The sequence below is a fragment of the Eretmochelys imbricata genome, chromosome 2, assembly GCF_965152235.1.
Source record: "Eretmochelys imbricata isolate rEreImb1 chromosome 2, rEreImb1.hap1, whole genome shotgun sequence".
NCBI classification, from domain to species: domain Eukaryota; kingdom Metazoa; phylum Chordata; order Testudines; family Cheloniidae; genus Eretmochelys; species Eretmochelys imbricata.
Window position 1 is genome coordinate 115,531,146 of NC_135573.1, and position 15,327 is coordinate 115,546,472.

Below are 15,327 nucleotides of genomic sequence, written 5' to 3' on the forward strand. Positions count from 1 at the left end.
AAGACCCATTCTCACCATCAGGAGCTCACAGTTTAAAGCCAGATAAATAGAGGAAAAGTGGCACAAGATAAGTTCACTGTGTTGACTAGCTGTTCTAGTGATACGTTATGTTAATACAACATTTCAATCAGGAGATATAATCTATTCCCCATTAGCTTTAAAAAGCCACATCTGAGGCTTCTTTCCTCCTCCAGCAACACCTCTCAACTAATGAGCGTGGCTGTCTTGACTTTTTCTGCAATGTTGTAGCCATGTTGGTCTTAGGATATGAGAGAGAAAAGGTGGATGAGGTAATATCTTTTATTGGATTAACTTCTGTTGGTGACCTGAAGAGTTCCAGGGAGCTTGAAAGCTTGTCTTTGACCAGCAGAAGATGATCCAATAAAAGATATTACACCTCACCCACCTTTTCTTTCTAGGAAAAGTAGCTAAAATTAGGCAGGTTTTAGCTAAAGTACTAGCAAAATCTGAGCTTAAACTAGACCTTTTTTCTACGATAGGTGCAGGGTTAACAGCTGCTTATCTTGTATGCTAGAATTGAGCTGAAGATGTTACTCTGCACCTATGCTAGGGGTATGTCTTTGCCAGAAAAGGGAGGTTTTACAATAGCTATAGTAAAATCCTAGTCTAGAGAAGGAAACATGGATGTAATGGTAGTTTTACAGCAGACCCTCTATTTCAGGGGTTCTCAAACTGGGAGTCTGGACCACCCAGGGGGTCACGAGGTTATTGCATGAGGGTTTGCAAGCTATCAGTCTCCACCCCAAACCCCACTTTGCCTCCAGCGTTTATAATAGTGTTAAATATATAAACAAGTGTTTTTAATTGATAAGGGGGGGGTCGCACTCAGAGGTTTGCTATGTGAACGGGGTCACCAGTACAAAACTTTGAGAACCACTACTTTATTTTATGAACTAATTGGGGATCACAAAATTCATAAAATGAAAATTACAATAGGTACAGTGCAGAACTTGCAGTACAGTACCCAGCTTTGCAAAATTCTCATCCTGCACAATACTGCGAAGCAATTTCTGATGCACTGAAGGAATCAGGAGGTAAAGGGCTGTGAACATGTTTCTCATCAACATCGCTTTTGTTATGGGCATAGGCTTGACCCCGCCCCCTCTTGCCCTGCCCTGCCCCCATTCCAACCCCTTCCCCAAAGTCCCCACCCCAACTCCGCCCCCTCCCTGCCCCTATTCGACTCCTTCCCCAAATCCCTGCCCCGGCCCTGCCTCTTCCCCATCTCCTCCCGAGTGCGCCACGTTCCTGCTCCTCCTCCCTCCCTCAGGGAGCTTGTTATGCCGCGAGACAGCTGTTTTGCAGCAGCAAGAGCTGGGAGGTAGGCGGACGAGCGTAGACCTGGCACGCTGGGGAGGAGGCGGACGTGAGGTGGGGCGGGGCGAGGAGGGGAGCTTGGCTGCTGGTGGGTGAAGAGTACCCACTAATTTTTCCCCATGGGTGCTCCAGCCCCAGAGCACCCATGGAGTCGGCGCCTCTGGTTATGGGATATTCCCAATCCTCCCCTGCAGTTTGGAAGAATGGTTCATATAGTTAGTGGTTTGTAAGACTGGTGTTTTTAAACTCAATTACCTAACTGGGTGCGGTAAACCCTAGGCCTCCCCACCATATATATTCACCTTGACTCGCTACATTAAACTGAACCTATGCTGGGATTATACAAGGAGGTGGATCTCAGTTGAAAAACAAATGAACCACCCCTTGCATCCCTAGTCCAGACAAAGGGAAGGGGGGGGGGAGCCTTACCTGCGTGTGGAGGCACAGCCAGAGCAAAGGTCTGAGGGTCCTGCACAGGTAGGGTGACCAGATGTCCCAATTTTATAGGGACAGTCCCAATATTTGGGACTTTATCTTATATAGGCACCTATTACCCCCCACCCTTTGTCCCGATTTTTCACACTTGCTGTCTGATCACTCTATGCACAGATAACACAGTGGGGCACAGCCAGACATGAGGCTGTGTGTCCAGGTACAGTGCTAGGGCACTCCCCCGCCATATGTGTGTGTGCGTGTGGGAGGGGGTCTCCTTACCTGGTGGGTGTTCCTATATGGGGTTCCCCCATTTGTGAGGTCACCTCTCTTGGGGGTTCCTATCTGGGGTTCCCCCCAGGTGTAAGGGTCTGCTCTTCTAGGGGGTGTTCCCATATAGGTCCTCTCTCTTGGATGGGGTGTCCCTAGATGGGGTGAGGGGTCTCCTGTTCTGGAGGGGTTCCTATATGGGGGCTCCTGCATGTGTGCGGTGGTCTCCTGTCCTGGGGGGTTTCCTACACGGGGATCTCCTCTCCCGGAGGGGGGTTTCCTCTATGGGGGCTCCCCTGTGCGCGGGGCTCCTCTGCGGGAGGGTTTCCCGTAAGGGGAGAGTCCCCCTGTGTGCGGGGGAGGGAGCGGGGAGGAGTGGGGGGGCTGCTCTTCCCTGCGCCGGCCGGGGCGGGGACAATGACACGGGGCCCAGTCCCGGCAGGAGAGCGCCGAGCAGACGGATCTCATTGGCTCGATGCGCTCGGCGCGCGCACACACACCCCATCCCCCGCCATTTTCGGCGCCGAGGGGAGAGCGGCGGCAGGCGGAAGAAGACGAGAGCAGCCGCCGCCGCCGCCGCGCCCCCTCTCCCGGGGCGCGAGCAGGTACTGCCCCCCCCCCCCCTCCACCGGGGCGTGGGCGGGGCCAGGCTGCTTCCCGGGAGGTGGCGTGGGCCGCAGCCGCTCGCTGGGGGCCATGAGCGGTGAGACGCGGCTGGGGAAGGGGTGCGGCCCCGCCTGGGGTGGGGGGGTCCGCTGGGCAGTTGCCCCCCCGCCCCCTCGGAGCGCCGGGCGGGACGAGCCCGTGCGCAATGAGACGTGGCCGGCTCCGGGGCCCCAAGGGGGCGGGCGGGTCTCCCTGGGCGGGGCCCTTGGGTCTCCCCGCGTCGGGTCCCCGCAGCAGCAGCGTCCCCAGGTGACACCTCCCACCAAATTACTGAGCTTACTGCTGGTGGGGGCTGAGCTGGGCTGGCCCTGGGGGGGGTCTCTCGGTCCAGGCGTTGCACCGCCTCTGTAAAGGCTTCATCTACTCGTGTGCCACAAGTACCGCCCCCCACGTCCGAGAACTAAAAGAAATTGGAGGCAATAAGTGTTTTTGGTTTCCTTGGGTCCTTTCTGGATTTGACTCCACTTTGCATATGAGTTTCAGTGTTTCCCCTGTAAAGTCGAGCCGTTTCGTCTGCGCTGTAACCATCTTTCACATAGCAACCAGGGAGGGAAAAGAACACTTTGAAGAATGAGGAACGTGTGACTTAAAACATACACAGACAGGAGGGGAGTGAGGGGCAGGTATATTACTTGAAACTGCTTTTGAGGTTTTTTTCTATATTGGACTACAGCTATGTCTACACTAGAGACCTTACAGTTGTACCTATGCAGCTTGAGCACTGTAAGATCTCTCCTGTGTAGCTGCTCTATGCCAGTGGGGGAGAGAGAGCTCCCCCCTTGACATACTTAATCCGCCCCCAGCGAGCAGCAGTAGCTGTGTCCGTGGGGGTGGCTCACCTGCTGACAAAGCGCTGTGCACGCTAGCATTTATGCTCGTATAATTTATGTTGTTCAAGGGGGTGGTATATTCGCACACCTGAGCGTCATAAGTGGTAGTGTAGACATAGCCTAAAACTGTCAAGTTGATAGTGTCCTTTTAATGGTGTTGTAGTCATGTTGGTCCCAGGATTTTAGAGAGACAAGGTGGGTGAGGTATGTCTTGTGTTGGACAGAATTCTGTTGGTGAGAAAGAGAAGCTTTTGAGCCACACGGAGCTCTTGAACCTGGACGTGAAGAAGAGCTCTGAGTGGCTTAAAAGCTTTTCTTTCTCACCTACAGAATCATAAGGTCAGAAAGGACCAAAAGAGTAAACAGAAGATGGTCCAATAAGAGAGATTACCTCACCCACCTTGTGTCGCTATTGTCTCTCTAAGGCTGACACTTTCAAAAATGGTATGCTGACCCTCCCTCTGATCCACCAAGACACAGAGAAGATGATAAATGTCTTCTGGCCCCCCTGCCTGCATAGATATAGGAAAAGAAACATCATTTCTATATTGATTTTTATTTTCAATTGGTGCTCCAGACATGTGGTTCTCTCTAACTACAGTTGCTAATGTTAATTATGCGCTGGAGCTTAGGTTAAGGTCTCTTATTTTTAGAAGGTTTAGCTCAGCTTTGCTTCTGGTAAAAACTTTCCTGAGGATATTTTATTTTAGCAAACCATTTGTGCAAGAGGAAGCATTTCAGTCATTTTAAATAAAATTAATTTATTTGAGCATAAGCTTTTGTGAGCTACAGCTCAGTTCATCGGATGCATACTGTGGAAAATACAGAAGATGTTTTTATACACACAAACCATGAAAAAATGGGTGTTTGATCACTTTAGATAAGCTATTACCAGCAGGAGAGTGGGCTGGGGGGAGAGAAAACCTTTTGTAGTGATAATCTCCTTACAATGTGTATGATAATCAAGGTGAGCTGTAGCTCACGAAAGCTTATGCTCAAATAAATTGGTTAGTCTCTAAAGTGCCACAAGTACTCCTTTTCTTTTTGCGAATACAGACTAACACGGCTGTTACTCTGAAACCTGTTAAATAAAATTAAGAGTCAAAAAATGAAATGTTAAACATGTAGTTTGGGAAAGCTTTTACTCCGGAGAGAATTCTGTGCCAAAAAAATAAAAATTCTGCGGACAGTATTTTAAAATTCTGCGTATTTTATTTTACAATAAATGTGGAGGCTCCAGCATGGCAATAGGGAACACAGGCCTCCACAGAGGTAGGAGACCACCCTCTACTCCCAGGACACGGACTTAGTGGTGTGGCTGCACCAGACCCTGACACAGCCCAAGGGTTGGTCCTGCCCCCTCTGTGCCGGGTGCACCAAGATAGTGAAAGAGAGGGACACAGTCTCACATGCGTGTCTAGCCCTGATCCAGGTGTGGGGCAAGCAGGCTCAGCCTGGCAGGATCTAAGTGTGGAGGGGATGGGGGAAAATACAGGTGTGGGATGGGAGGGTTCTGTGTGGGACAATCTGGGTGTGAGGGGTGGGGGTAGATCTATGGGGGGGATCTGGATGCTTAGGGGCTTGTTGCAGGTTCCAGGTGCAGCAGGAATGGGACTCTGTGAGGGGGTCCAGGTGAAGGTGGTTTGGGCTCAGTAAGGAGGGTCAGGGTGTGAGGGTCTGGGTGCAGCTGGTTGAGGCTCAGTGGGGTGGGGGTATCTGGGTGCAGGAGGCTTAGTGGTCTGGGTGCTGGCATGGGGGTCAGGATTCAGGGGGAGGGGGTGAGACTTGATGGGGTGGGAGTCCAGATGCACAGGGAGTGGGCAGGGGGGAGCAGCTCCCTGTACAGTGACCCTTCCCTCCGCAGCTGAGGAGCAATGGGGGCAGAAAGTAGGGGTGGGGAACAGAGCTTTCTTCAGCAGGGAGAGGTTTCTCCTGGCCCCGACCAATCCTTGCAGGGGAAGAGGAAGTCCCATCCTTCCCAGTGCAGTTGGGACTAGCAGCTGAGCCTAACACAGGGTAAAAGCCAGCAGCCATGGCATCCCCATCTGGGGGCCTCCCCTCGGCCTCCCCCTCCCCCTGCAGTGATTTACTTCTCCATCACCTGTGCTAGGCGTCCAAAACAACACTCCTGTGCTGCTGAGGAGGGGTGCGTGATTGTTCTTGGGGCTTTCCTTTGCTTCCCCGTCAGAAGTCATTTTTCTGTAGAGAAGCAAAGAATTCTGCCGGGGACATAAATTCTGCATGCACGCAGTGGTGCAGATTTCCCCCAGAATTAAGCACCTCTTAAGCTTGTAAGTGGCATTTGTAAAATTGCAGTTCTGTTGCTCATTAGTACATAAGGTGGATCAGTTACTTTGAGTATTTTGAGTAAATGATGAAGAATGATACCTCTGATATTTTGCTTAGAAAAACAGTTGCTGTGCATGTTTTTAGAGAAATATATTTCAGAAGAGTCCCGTTGTCTATAATAATAGTATTTGGTAGAGAATTTGTTTCAAATATTTACTGCTTTTACTGTTTCTCATTTTAGTGTTAGGCACTGTAGAATATTCCTTTATGATAACATGTTCTCAAGCAAATAATTTAACACAGAAAAGGGAATTTTACACAATCTTCTTTTAAATACTGTATGTATTTGAGTGGAACAAATGCTTTTTCACTGTAACTCTGGTATCCTTCGTGAAAGTTTGTTCTTTTAAAGTAGTATTTTAATCTTTAAATCCAAAACTCAGTAACAGAATACATATTGCCTTAAATTATTAGAAAATAAAATATTTTAAAAACAGCTCTTCTTCTATTTCCTTTTTGTGACCTAATTTCAGGGTTCTGTTTCTCTGCTAGTGCAATTGCTGTTAATATCTAAAGCAGTAAAGGATGTAGTTTCTGTATTGTTAGAAACATCATAGCTAGCATGAGATTTGCAGAAAGTAGTCTTTCTTATGGTCCCCTGCACCTCTGAAATTCTTCTAAGGCAAAATCATGCTTGTTCTGGTACTCTTTAACATCGTGCAGCACATGCCTGAATAGCAGCAGTAAGTGTGATTAGTCATAACTCTGTTTGGATTGGGCCAGACAGGAAGCTTTCTGTACAAAAGTAGACATTTATGCAGTCCACTACTGTTCGCTGAGAGACTTAAGGAAAAGAGACAAATTGAAAATTGGACTCCTTGAACTAGTCTAGTATTCTGGCTCTCTCTGGACATATCACATCCTCTGTGGTCCAGTTTGGCCAGGGAAATGAAACTAGGTGGGATTAGTTTGGCAGCTGCTGCTCTTGCTGGGAAAGAGCAATGTACACGTATGGGATCTATAGAAGTGTAGGACTGGAAGAGATCTCAATAGGTCATCTAGTCCAGTTCATACACTGAGGTATGACTAATTATTATCTAAACCATCCCTAACAGGTGTTTGTCTAACCTGTTCGTAAAGACCTCAAGTGACAGAGGTTCCACAACCTCTAGGTCAGCAGTTGTCAAACATCATTGCACTGTGACTCCCTTCTGACAACAAAAATTACTGTACAACCCCAGGAGGCGAGACCGATGCCTCAGCCCTCGTGAGCACTGCCACCCTGGGTGGAGGGGGCTAAAGCTTAAGCCTCACCACCCTATGCAGGGGCTGGGGGGATAAAGCCGAAGCTCAGGTCTTCAGCCCAAGCAGGGGGCCTGTAACCTGAGCCCCACCGCCCAGGGCTGAAGCCCTTGGCTTGGCTTCAGCCCCAGGTGGTAGGGCTCGGGCTTTGGCCCTGGGCCCCAGCAAGTCTAACGCCAGCCCTGGTGACCCCATTAAAACAGGGTCGTGACCCGCTTTGGGGTCCCAACCCACAGTTTGAGAACCCCTGCTCTTTGTAATTTGTTCCAATGCTTAACTACCCTTACAGTTAAGAAGTTTTTCCTAATGTCTAACCTAAATCTCCCTTTTTTCAATTTAAGCCCATTACTTCTTTTCCTGTCCTTCATGGATAAGAATAATAGTTACCCTCCTGTTTATAATAACCTTGTACATACTTGAAGACTGTTACCTCCCACCTCAGTATTCTTGTTTCCAGACTAAAACCCAATTTTTCAATATTTTCTTGTAGGTCACGTTTTCTTGACTTTGAATCATTCTTATTGCTCCCCTCTGGACTTCCTCCAATTCATCCACATCTTTCCTGAAGAGTGGTGCCCAGAACTGGACCCAATACTCCAGTTATCAATGCTGAGTAGAGTGGAAGAATTACTGCTTATGTCTTTCTTACAGAATTCCTGCTAATGCATCCCAGAATGTTTGTTTGTTTGTTTGTTTTTAGCTTAATGGTATTACATTGGTGACTCATTCAGTTTGTGATCCACTTTAATCCCCAAGATCCTTTTCTGCAGTGCTCCTTCCTAGGCAATCATTTCCCATTTTGTAAATGAGTATTCCTTCTTAAGTGTAGTATTTTGCATTTGTCCTTATTGAATTTCATCCTATATATTTCAGACCATTTCTCCAGTTTGTCAAGATCATTTTGAATTCTAATCCTGTCCCCTGAAGTGCTTGCATCCCCTCACCACTTGGTATCATCTGCAGATTTTATACGTGTACTCTCTGCCATAATCCAAATCATTTGTGAAGATATTGCATAGAACCAGACAGAGGACTGATCCCTGCAGGACCCCACTCAATATGCCCTTCCAGCTTGACTGAACCGTTAATAACTACTCTGAATAGTTTTCCAAGCATTTGTGTACCCACCTGATAATAGATTCATCTAGGCTATATTTCCCTAGTTTGTTTATAAGGTCATATGAGACAGTATCATAAGCAATACTAAAGTTGAGATATCTCACATTGTTACCCGCACAATCTAGGGCACCCACTCCTACCCTTCCGTGGGCTCAGGGCATAACCCTCTTCAGGTTGGCTGGACCTTTTCCCAGCTAAAAGAGCCTTTACACAGTAAATTCTTAACTTGAATTTATTAGCACTTGATCAACAGAACACACACACCAAGCATACAATGGTCACCACTCCTGATAAAGCAGGCGATCTCTTCCTGCTGGTCAGTCGGAATCGGATAGTCTGTGGCTCCAACTTCTGCACAGAATGGTTGTGCAGGGTATTGAGTTTTGGCAGCTTTGATCTTGGGCTGTGTCCTGGAATTAGGTTCCAAAGAATTTCTTCTTGGAGCCCAGTTTATATAGTCAAACTTTGGTTGAGGTATAGATAAACGGGACCTATCATTTAAACTAAAGTATTACGAAATAATGTTCTTCACTAGTCTTAATACACTACCTTTTACATACTAGAGTCAATTTAAATTTTGCTAAATCAGTTTTGCAACAAACAAAGGACAGAACCAATTAAAGGTCAAACAAAAGGGAAGTATAGATTTCCCAACTGAAACTGCTGATAAGAGGTTCTGCCAGACAGTGTTATCTTGCAAAGTTTTCCTTTAAACATCGTAATGTCTTTCTGTTTATCTGGTCACTGTTTCTGCTATACTTCCCTAGGGCTAGAACTCTTTCTTAACAACCTGATATTGGTGTCATTTAGAGGGAACATGACTCCTTACTTTTAGCTAATGGCCGCTGCTCCTTACTGCAGAAAGGCCTTAGACTACAACATCTACCACTTCCCCCTTATCCACAAGGCTTGTTATACTGTACTGGTGTCATGGGGGAGAGAGTGGGAAGCAAGAGAGATTGACAAAAAGAGGCTAACAAAGACAGTGGCAGTGAATATTAGTTTATAAATGCCTTCACACTAAATTGCTGTCTGGGCATGAAGTTTAGACTGAGTACTACTATATAGCACACTATTCCTCTTCTGGTGAAGGTAGTACCTCTCATAACTCTTTAATTATTGGTCTGTGGAGTTAAATGAGCAGCATTGACTGACTCCTGGAGGGAGTCTCATTCAGTTTCCTTTAGCAGGATAAATGATTGCCATAAAGGAGCACTGGGAAGATGGGTTTTGGTAGATACTCTGGTGAGAAAAAATACCTTTGGGCTGGAATAACCAAAACACCAGTTTAGATCAATAAAAATTTAATTACTGACCCTGGGCTGAACTAGCTGTTGACCTGCACTTAAAAAGTGCAGCAATTGACTAGGAGCAGCAATTGACCAGTGGAGTTAGCTTGAGACTGAAAAATGCAAAATTAGCCTCAAACATCAGTTATCACATATTTCACTGAAGTGAAGAAATGGATGATTTGCCTGCCCACGCCCATACTCTGCAAAATTCCTTCTCTTTAGCTGTACTCATCCAGTTATGCCTCATCCTACAATTGGAGATGAATGCATGTGACTGATAGTGGTTATAAAACTTTGGGACCACCATATTCTTGTCATGTGACCATATTTGAGACCTTGATTGTTCCTGGACAGTCACTAAGGTTATTTTTCCTAGTCTGCACACCCTTTTTCCTGAACATTAATAGGTAATCTCAAGCAAAAGTGAGAGTTGGAAGCAAAGGGTAGAGGGGAAGATTCTTTCCAGTTTCACAGTTAGGCTCTGCATATAGAAATGGATGTATTGAGTGTGGTGCACCTTGCCATGCAAATAAAGTAGGCTGGCCATAATCATAGTACCTCTGCACCAGTACTTTCAGTGTGATCACAGTAATGGGATCATCCCATGACAGCATATTCTGTTTTCATGCCTGTGAACATTGGTATAAGAGGGCTGGGTTTGGCCCTGTGCTGACTGCTTAACCATAGCACTGTGACACTGATGTGACAGATTTGTGCAGCATTGCTTTCTGTAGGCAGTAGAACAGGGATGGGCAAACTACAGCCCATGGGCCGGATCCGGCCCGTCAGGGCTTTGGATCCGGCCCATGGGGCTTGCCACCCCGTGGAGTCGCAGGCCCCGCGCCGCTGCTAGAAGCGGCTGGCACCATGTCCCTGCAGCCCCCTGTGGGATGCGGGGGCAGAGGGCTCCACGCGCTGCACTTGCCTGCAAGCACCACCTCCCGCAGCTCCCATTGGCCGGGAACGGGGAACTGTGGCCAATGGGAGCTTCAGGGGAGGAACCCGCAAGCGAGGGCAGCACAGGGAACCCTCTGCCCTGTCCTCCCCCGGCGCTGCAGGGCCGCTTCCGGGAGCAGCGGAGCGCAGGGTCAGGGCAAGCAGGGAGCCTGTCTTAGCCCCGCTGCATGCCGCTGCCACCCCGGAGCCACTCCAGGTAAGCGGCTCCAGGCTGGAGCCCACACCCCGAACCCCTCCTGCACCGAACCCCCTGTCCTGAGCCCCCTGCCACACCCCACACCCTCCCGCACCCCAACCCAACCTCCTGCCCTGAGACCCCTTGTACACCCTGAACCCCAACCCCTTGCCCTGAGCCCCCTCCTGCACACTGCACCCCCCTCCCACACCCTGCTTCCTGTCCCAGCCCTACATTCATGGCCCTGCATGCAATTTCCCCACCCACATGTGGCCCTTGGGCTGAAAAGTTTGTCCACCCCTGCAGTAGAAGGATTGATCCCCACTTTAAGCAAACTATTTTTGAAGGATTTTAAAGGGTATTTAACTTTTTATATGTTTCAGAAAAGTAAAATATACTAATAAAAAGTCAGGCTTAATATTTGTCCAGATCAGATTTTCCATCTCTGTGTATGTCTGAACTATGGAGGCTATACTAACAACCCCATAGTGGAGACACAACCTACAGTGACAAAAGGGGTTTTTTGTCAGTGCTGAAACACCACCTCCCCAAACGACAGTAGCTAGGTCAAGGGAAGCATTCTTCCGTCAACATAATCCCCAGTGTAGGCACAGCTGTGTCAGCATAGCTACATTGGTCAGGGGTGTGCCAACAGCATTTGTAAGTGTAGACCAAGCCTCTGTATAAAGTACTCATGCACTAATTCTTAGCACTAGTGCCATAATGTTATCATTGATTCTACCTCTTGCATTAGATCTGTTATGCAGGCAGTAGTATCATAGGGGAGACACATGTACTGCACTATTGTGATTTTTAGGAATTCCCATTAAGTTTTGAAATTGAGTTGTAAAATGTTTTCATGTGCAATTTTTTGTCTGAAGCAATTTCATTAAGTTTCATATTTGTATACTGTTTTAATTTTGGGTTTCAGAGTAGCAGCCATGTTAGTCTGTATTCGCAAAAAGAAAAGGAGTACTTGTGTCACCTTAGAGGCTAACACATTTATTTGAGCATAAGCTTTCGTGAGCTACAGCTCACTTCGTTGGATGCATTCAATGGAAATTGAATGCATCCAACGAAGTGAGCTGTAGCTCACGAAAGCTTATGCTCAAATAAATGTGTTAGCCTCTAAGGTGACACAAGTACTCCTTTTCTTTTTGTTTTAATTTTGGAATTCCATACTCAAGTGGCCTCTCTCACTTTTTTGATTTCTTTCAGCTTCCAAACAAAGGACACAAAAAGAGAGAGGAAGAAAAAGAAGAAGATTCCATTGACACTGAATGCAGCAAATTAGGAAACATGGATCTGAAATTCAACTCCTCAAGGAAATATATTTCGATCAGCGTACCTTCCAAATCGCAAGCCATGTCACCTCATATCAAATCAGTAGATGACATAATCGTTCTTGGCATGAATCTCAGCAAATTTAACAAACCCACTCAGTTTTTTATTTGTGTTTCTGGAGTTTTTATGTTTTATCTAATCTATGGATATTTACAGGTAAATTCTGTATTTATGTTTTATGCTAGTACCTCTGTTTCTTTTGTTGAACAATATTCAGCAATGTGTAGCTTGATTGGTCTAAAAATCTGTCCTAATCTATACCTTTTAAAAAAACTACATTAAAAGAACATTAAGATCAAAGTCTAACACTGAAGTTAGGGAAAAAATAGTGCATGACCATATAATTAAAAACTATAATCATAATGCATCTACAGAAGAGGACCTAATTAAGGATGCTTGTGCTACCTTAATTATTTTCTTTCCTTACCTTTTGAGTGCATGACTTTGCATCTTTAATTTTCTTAACATTTGTATGTGATTTTTCTAAGTTTTTACAAAAACAAACTGAAAAAACAAAAGTTACATTGTATGGGACCATAATGACCACGTGTCATCATCAGGGTTGAAATCTTTAGGTCTACAGTATGGACTTCTGCCACTTCAGCTAACTATTAGTAGGCTGTTATCCTTTCTGCACATTCACTAGAGGGGGATGACATGCATGGTGTGCTAGTGGGCTTCACAGCTGTTTTCTAAACTGCAGAGGAATTTTAGGACTCCTGTATCCTGGGTTTTGTTCCCGCTTCTGTAGGTGAATGTTCTCTAGTGGTTACATACCTTTCTGCTCCTGTCTTCCATCTGCCAACCTGACTCCTGGGAGGAGGGGTTTTGTTTGTTTTTTAAATCTCCTTCCTCTGAAGCATCAGGAACGGCTACAGCTGGAGACATTGGGCAAGCTGAGACTGGGCTCTGAGGTGACACCAACCATTCTCTCTCAAGTGCTTGCCTGGCTGGTTCTTGTTCATATGCTCAGGGTCTAACTGGTTGCCATATGTGGGGTTGGGAAGGAATTTTTCCCCAGGTCAGATTGGCAGTGACTTTAGGGGTCTCTTGCTGTCCCTTGCAGTGTGGGGGTTTGGGTTACTTGCCAGGATTATCTCCTATAGCTTACTTAATTTCCCTGCCATTATGGGGTTCTCAAGCACTTGTGCTCCTTTGTCCCTCCTGTTTTCTGTCTGTGGCACGTAGTAGTCTAGCCTTTTATAGGCTATAATAGTTTGGTCTCATTTCAGTTGTTGGATTTAGTGTGCGGGTGCTGGGGATGGTGTAGATGGCCTGTGATATACTCTAGGTCAGACTGATGATCTAGTGGTTCCTCCTGGCTTTAAACTCTGACTGCATATTTTTAATTCCTGCTTCAAAGTGTGAAGGTGCTAGAGCTTCTCACCAAAATAACAGTAGAATTTTTTATTTTTTTTTAAAACATTGGCAAAACATTTTTCCCAACCTTATTCTCATAGATGATGGGAGAACTTCTGCTGAAACTTAAACGGTCTGAAGAAACACCTGACATGGAAAGTTGCAGCCCAAATAGTTAAATTTGGCGAAGTTATTAGTAATTGAAAACAGGGCCTTATAATGGAAGGTATCAGTCTTGCTGCCAGCTCTGGCTAAAATGGATACATCTGCATAATTCTTTAGACAGTGTGTATGTTTTTCCATAACAAATGACTCTCTTGTTTTAAATGCCTGTAGATTCCTAAGAAATTAGAATTACCAGTAAATTTGTCTTTTAAATAAGTTAATGTTAACAATTTGTACTTAATCTTTTATGGGTCATTTGAGAGTGCTGTCTAGAAACAGTCAAATGAAGTAAAATGAGTAAAATGAATTGAAAACCAAGTTAAAAGCAGACACAAAGCCCTCTCTAATTTGAGATGAATGTTTATGGGCCAAATGCCAATCACTGATGAATCACTTTAATTCAGAGGAATTACACCAGCAATAAATGTGGCCTTCTTTTTTCAGTCTTTAAATGCTGCCTCTCTAATACTTCTAAGTTATGTATACTGCGTGTACTGTCTACTTATTGCTTTGCAACTTAAAAGCATGAGAATTGCATTTTCACATTGAGAAAATAGGTCTGCTAATTAAGTTTTGATTTAACAGTTGGTATGTGTGTGTTTTTTGTTTTTATAGGAACTGATATTTTCAGTGGAGGGCTTTAAGCCCTTTGGTTGGTACCTTACTTTAGTGCAATTTGGGTTTTATTCTATTTTTGGACTAATAGAACTGCAGCTTATTCAGGATAAAAGGAGACGGTAAGTGATATATCCTTTTACACATTTAACCTAGCATGAGGCAATCAGTTTGATAAATCTGACTTCCATAATTTGTGTATGAATATTGCTGTTATTTCACAGATAATTGAGTAGATTTGTATGGATAGTGATAAGATAAAATGTAGTATGATTTGATGAGTGGATTTGCAATTGAAGATATACATCACTGTTTGTTTTCAACCATATACTTGTGTCCTTTGTTCCTGTTTATTATGCCTGACTTCTGTTGTAATAGTGAAATGGAACGCTAGCACCAGTGGTTGACTTAAAAAAATTATATATATACACACACAAGTTGAAAAGTTTTAGGTATTCTTGATGCTTTGTTAGGTACCTTTTAAATTGACACTCCCATGTTAATGACTATCAGGATATGATACTACATATTTGAGTGTCCAGGTTAATATACTATATTATTGTGCTACATACATTTATTTCAGAGGTTGCAGAACAAGTACACTAGTATTATATTGTATGCACTGTACTATGTAAGCAGGAGGCTAGTGTTTCAGGTTTAGGCCTTGATGCTGCAAGAAAGTATGGACATGCACATGCTTAATTTAAAGAACTGTAAGTATTCCTATTGAAGTCAGTGGGAGAACACACAGTGCTTAAAGCTAAGCAGATGCGTAAGTTTCAATGGGATCAGGATCTTGGGAATTTTGAAGTTGGTTGGAGATGCAGCTGTTTAGGCTAGTCCCTTTCACTTAGCTTACCTTTTTTTTATTGTACTTTTCAGATTCATTTCATTTTTTTCAGAAGTGCATTACACACATTTACAATAATTTATTAAATATAATTTATGGAAGTATTGATAGTGACTCCATAGTTAGTTATGTTCAGATTTGCACTTAAAGCAGGACTGAAATCTGTTTCACACTTTTCTGGCTGAACTGAGTATCCAAATTTGGCACAATAACTCTTTTAGGACAATTGCATTTTCTTTATAGTTGTTTAGGAAAATATTTACTAACTTTTTTTTAAAGAGAATATTTAAAAATAAATCCTCTTCCAAATTTTGCTCTTTTTTC

The 15,327-nt window shown here is 44.9% G+C and overlaps 1 protein-coding gene across 9 annotated transcripts in view; it reads left to right on the forward strand.

Annotated features, from left to right (window-relative positions):
• Positions 1–2,549: 2,549 nt before the first annotated feature.
• The window catches only part of SLC35B3 (solute carrier family 35 member B3), a 40,242-nt gene continuing 27,464 nt past the window's right edge, over positions 2,550–15,327 (forward strand). For 4 of the 9 annotated variants that reach the window (XR_013345201.1, XM_077810658.1, XM_077810659.1 and 1 more), the window contains exons 1-3: positions 2,556–2,645; positions 11,889–12,170; positions 14,154–14,275. Coding sequence is in view for 8 of the 9 variants with exons in the window: in XM_077810658.1 (XP_077666784.1) it covers positions 11,970–12,170; positions 14,154–14,275 (323 nt within the window). In the remaining variant the exon portion in view is untranslated. Of the gene's footprint in view, positions 2,646–2,681; positions 2,744–2,988; positions 3,330–7,617; positions 7,804–7,860; positions 9,946–11,888; positions 12,171–14,153; positions 14,276–15,327 lie in introns of those variants that run through there. The other 5 variants (XM_077810653.1, XM_077810657.1, XM_077810655.1 and 2 more) reach the window with 5 other exon arrangements.